Source organism: Arachis stenosperma, chromosome 6 (assembly GCF_014773155.1).
Source record: "Arachis stenosperma cultivar V10309 chromosome 6, arast.V10309.gnm1.PFL2, whole genome shotgun sequence".
Lineage (NCBI taxonomy): Eukaryota > Viridiplantae > Streptophyta > Magnoliopsida > Fabales > Fabaceae > Arachis > Arachis stenosperma.
In genome coordinates this window covers 9,352,834-9,357,957 of record NC_080382.1, presented here as the reverse complement: position 1 = coordinate 9,357,957, position 5,124 = coordinate 9,352,834, and the positions used below count along the sequence as shown (strand labels likewise).

Below are 5,124 nucleotides of genomic sequence, written 5' to 3'. Positions count from 1 at the left end.
AGTTAAACCGATCTGACTGGTCGGTTCGATCCGATTTTCAGAACATTGATTGTCTTGGACTATATCTCTTATTTATACACGTACAAAGTTAACTTTTTTAACTTTTAAAAAATTTGTGTCGTCTATCATTAAAAATTAAACCGCCTAAATAATTTTGATTGGAGGAATAAATAACGGGTATTTATTAGATTGTTATTCATATTGCAACACTTGCCTCGATTTTTTTTTGTTGGTCAATGAATTAAACAACCCACAATTTTAAGTTACACAATACACTCACTCACACACACTAAAAGTTCTATCACTACCCAGCTATAGCTGGGATTCGAACCTGAGATGTGGCTTCTGTGAGGCCAACACTCGCCTCGATTTTTTGGATGTCAATTCTTTGATATGGGCCAACTTTGTCCTGGTCTAGGCCTGCCAAGTTTTGTTTGGGCTTCAATTATTTCGGGTACTAACCAACCAAACTGTCGACCCGCTATTCAATCATCACCTCTTTTCCTTAACCAGAAATTGGTGCCCCAAATTGCTGGTTCCAACTTCCACCCCACACACCGACCCTTCACTCTTCGCTGCTTCCATACTCACTATGCAAACACGCGAACCCGCCAAATTCCATTTCTCACAAACCTAATTTTCTTCTCATTATTATTATACACTATTTATTATTTTTTTTTCCTGCATCATCTTCTTCAGCTTCCCGGAAGCTCAGCTAGGGTTTTGTCATCCTCTGCGTTTCTTTTCTGCAACAAATCGAAACCATGTCGAAGAGGAAGTTCGGATTTGACGGTTTCGGCATAAACCGCCAATCCACCTACAACTTCGAGCGATCCCAAGCTCCTCAGCGCCTCTACGTCCCTCCCTCTTCACGCCACGGCCACGACAATTACGAGGACACCGACCTCGACAACATCGATTACGACGACAACGACGCCGCCGGAAACGACAACAAAGCTGCCGGCGATGGCGGAGGTGGCAATAATGGTGGCGACGAGGAAATCGATCCGCTGGACGCCTTCATGGAAGGGATTCACGAAGAGATGAGGACGACGGCGCCTCCGAAGCCAAAGGAGAAGGCGGAGGACAGGTACAAGGACGATGAGGAGGATGATCCAATGGAGAGCTTCTTGAGGGCGAAGAAGGACCTAGGGTTGACGTTGGCCTCGGAGGCTCTGCACGCTGGCTACGATTCTGATGAAGAGGTTTATGCTGCTGCTAAGGCTGTGGATGCCGGTATGATAGAGTATGATTCTGATGATAATCCTATAGTTCTTGACAAGAAGAAGATCGAACCCATTCCTGCACTTGATCACAGTTCTATTGACTATGAGCCCTTCAATAAGGATTTCTATGAGGAGGCACCTTCAATTTCAGGTAATTCCGGACCCTAATTATATCGATAATGTATTACTTGTTTGCTTATTTTTATGATGCTTTAATGGCTAAAACCAAACTCTATTTGCATAATTGTTAATGTTAAAAAGTAGTAATAATTATAACGGAAGAGGGTGGCATTGAGGTGTGTCCTGCGAGTTAACTGAGATTTTCCCCTTCAGGTATGAGTGAGCAAGATGTCACTGAGTACCGGAAGAGTTTGGCTATTCGTGTGTCGGGATTTGATGTGCCTAAGCCAATAAAGACATTTGAGGACTGTGGGTTCTCTCAGCAAATTATGGGTGCTATAAAGAAACAAGGTTATGAGAAGCCAACGTCTATACAGTGCCAAGCTTTACCAGTTATTCTTTCCGGTAGAGATATCATTGGCATTGCAAAAACTGGTTCTGGTAAAACTGCTGCTTTTGTGCTTCCTATGATTGTGCATATCATGGATCAGCCTGAACTTCAGAAGGAAGAGGGTCCTATAGGAGTTATATGCGCACCTACAAGAGAATTGGCACATCAGATATATCTTGAGTCCAAGAAATTTGCAAAAGCATATGGTATACGTGTGTCTGCTGTCTATGGTGGAATGTCAAAACTTGAACAGTTCAAAGAACTCAAGGCAGGTTGTGAGATAGTAGTTGCCACCCCTGGGAGATTGATAGACATGCTAAAAATGAAGGCCTTGACAATGACTAGAGCAACTTACCTGGTGCTTGATGAGGCTGACCGGATGTTTGATCTTGGATTTGAGCCACAAGTAAGGTCCATTGTTGGTCAGATTAGGCCGGATCGTCAGACTTTACTTTTTTCTGCGACAATGCCTCGTAAAGTTGAAAAGTTGGCTAGAGAGATCCTTAGTGATCCTGTTAGAGTAACAGTTGGGGAGGTGGGAATGGCAAATGAAGACATTACTCAAGTTGTCCATGTAATTCCTTCTGATGCTGAAAAATTGCCTTGGCTTTTGGAGAAGTTGCCCGAGATGATCGATCAAGGTGATGTCCTAGTATTTGCTTCCAAGAAGGCTACTGTGGATGAAATTGAATCACAATTGGCTCAGAGAGGCTTTAAAGTTGCTGCCCTGCATGGTGATAAAGATCAAGCTTCTCGCATGGAAACTTTGCAGAAGTTTAAAGCTGGTGTCTACCATGTGCTTATTGCAACTGATGTTGCTGCTCGTGGTCTTGATATCAAGTCAATTAAATCTGTGGTAAACTTTGATATTGCAAAAGATATGGATATGCATGTCCATCGGATTGGGAGAACAGGCCGTGCTGGTGACAAGGATGGGGTTGCATACACTCTTATAACTCAAAAAGAAGCACGCTTTGCTGGCGAACTGGTTAATAGCTTGATTGCTGCTGGTCAGAATGTATCCATGGAGTTGATGGATCTTGCTATGAAGGTAATTATACCCCTTAATTGTTTCAACAATATTTTATACCTTGATGTTTATACAATTTGTCATGTTGTCCAAATATTTTGCCAATAGTTTGTAATTTTGCTGTTGGTTCATATCATTGAAAGATTCTATAGGCTCTCCTATTTATGACATTCTTGTATATTTTGTTGGTTCACTGCATGTGTTTTTGATATAATACCGCTACTTTGATGCCCATAATTAATTTTAACTAACAGAGTTCTACGAGTGATTCCTCTTGGAGTATTTTGTTAAGAGGTTAAGGAGTTAACAAATGTGTAGTAAAATATATATTGTTAATTTTCTCATTATAGCTCCTTCATTGCAGCTACTTGGGTTGTTATATTGAAATTTGAATCCTCAAAAACTGTCTTAAATATTAAACATGTGGAGAAGAATATATCAATTCTCTTAGCCATATTTATTACTTATTAACACTATGGAGATACTGTAGTAATCTTGGAAGTGCTTGTCTCCTATAGTAATATATTTATTTTTACTCATTATTGTTCTTTGTTTTTAAAAACTCTGTTTTAATCTGGCTCTTAATGTTGAAGATTCTGTTTAAAAGTTCAGATTGCACCTGTGTCATGATTTTATTTGATAGCTGTTGCCTTGTATTTTAATAGGATGGGAGGTTCAGGTCAAAACGTGATGCAAGAAAAGGAGGTATGAGATAATACTTTGCATTATATTATGTCTATGGAACAGTAACAGATTTGCTGAGCAGACAAAATTATTAAAAGAAAAAATTGGTGATGTGATTTTCTTGCAATGTACCACTTTATGCACTTGTCATAAGCTGCATTATTCCACCTTAACACAGTAGGACCGGGATGTGATGTCGGTTGTTGTTTGATTAAATAATCTCTATTTGAATTTGTTGTGTATTGTGCACAGGTGGGAAAAAAGGCAAAGGGAGAGGAGGAGGTGGTGGTGGTGGCGGTGGCGGTGGCGGTCGGGGTGTGCGTGGAGTTGATTTTGGCCTTGGTATTGGATATAATCCCGAGTCCAACAATGCTTCATCTAACACCCCTCCGAGCCGCTCTGCTGCTGTAAATTCTTTACGAACAGGAATGATGTCACAGTTTCGGAGTAGCTTTGTTGCTGCTTCCTCTAACTCCCAAAATCAAGGATACAATAACAATGCAAGTATGGCTGCAAATAAGAGACCTGCACTTCGCGGTTTTGTATCTGGTGGATCAATTGGCGGGGATATAACTTCTCATAATAATGCTGCTTCACCCAGTCCTGCTACAGCAGCAGTAAACTCCGGTGGCCCAAATTCCGGTGTAAACCCTGCTCAGAACAACTCAAACAGGTTAGTAGTTTTCGAAGCTAAGTTTTTGAATTTTTATCTTTCTCTGAATTGCAACATGTTCAAACGATTTAGTTGCTGATAGAGCTCTTGTTTAACTTGTGCTGCAGCTCTAAACCCAGAGAAAGGAGGAGGCCATCAGGCTGGGATAGGTAGTTTCTTATTTGAGTGACATCACTCTCAAGTGTATCAATGTTTCTATATTTGTAGGTCGAGTCTTGATATGATTTTCTTTGTATAAATAATAATTTCTCAATGCTTTTTAGCCTAAATTATAGAAAGGTTGCTCTGTTCGGTTTTATTGTTGTTTTCAACTTTCTATTTAGACGAGAGTTTTGCAGAGCGAGAGAGCCGAATGCATGTCAATGATTACATTGATCAATTAATGCTACTAGGTACTAGGTACTAGCTACTACTACTGGGAAGGGAAATTTTGTACGATACACCACAATTATGCACCACATTTTTTATTTTTCAATTAGAAGTGATTAATAAACAATGACAGACGTAAAGGATTTTTTAATTTAAATTAAATAAATATAATATTTAGCGAAATGTGTAATATGTAGACAATTTATAATTTTAAAGGTTTTTTTGTCAGATGTGTATGTGTATTTACTATTTAAAATTGTCTGTATGTTATATATTTCAATAAATATTGTATTTATTTAATTTAAATAAAAAATTCATAAAAAGAAAGACAAAAAAAATGCATATATAAAAAGAAAAAGAATAAACCTTATTTTCGATAAAACTTATCTTTACATTTTTTGGCCAAACGAATAAAGGAAAAGCTTTCTAGAATCGAGTATAAAAATTTATTTCTAAACAGTATTTTGATTATAAAGAAAAAAAAATACCTAGGTTCTATATTTATTCTTTTTGGCCAAACCAGAAAGAAAGTTAATGTGCTACTTGTACCAGAAACATTTTTCAAAATAAAAAACTCGTGCATAGGGCTGAAAGTGAATCAAGCCGGTTCATGAGCTAACTCGAGTTTGAC

The 5,124-nt window shown here is 38.7% G+C and overlaps 1 protein-coding gene across 1 annotated transcript; it reads left to right on the top strand.

Annotated features, from left to right (window-relative positions):
• The first annotated feature begins 516 nt into the window (after window positions 1-516).
• Window positions 517-4,422, top strand: LOC130932727 (DEAD-box ATP-dependent RNA helicase 24). The gene is made up of 5 exons (XM_057862135.1): window positions 517-1,377; window positions 1,560-2,788; window positions 3,433-3,472; window positions 3,704-4,124; window positions 4,232-4,422. Exons 1-5 carry the CDS (start codon window positions 765-767, stop codon window positions 4,275-4,277), a joined length of 2,349 nt encoding a protein of 782 aa, XP_057718118.1. The 5' UTR covers window positions 517-764; the 3' UTR covers window positions 4,278-4,422.
• The last annotated feature ends 702 nt before the right edge of the window (window positions 4,423-5,124 follow it).

Bases quoted from the DNA above. Each gene is read 5' to 3' on its own strand.
- LOC130932727 (XM_057862135.1), top strand. From the start codon at position 765: ATGTCGAAGAGGAAGTTCGGATTTGACGGTTTCGGCATAAACCGCCAA. The intron at 1,378-1,559 runs GTAATTCCGGAC...TTTCCCCTTCAG, and splicing joins GGAGGCACCTTCAATTTCAG to GTATGAGTGAGCAAGATGTC. The intron at 2,789-3,432 runs GTAATTATACCC...GTATTTTAATAG, and splicing joins TGATGGATCTTGCTATGAAG to GATGGGAGGTTCAGGTCAAA.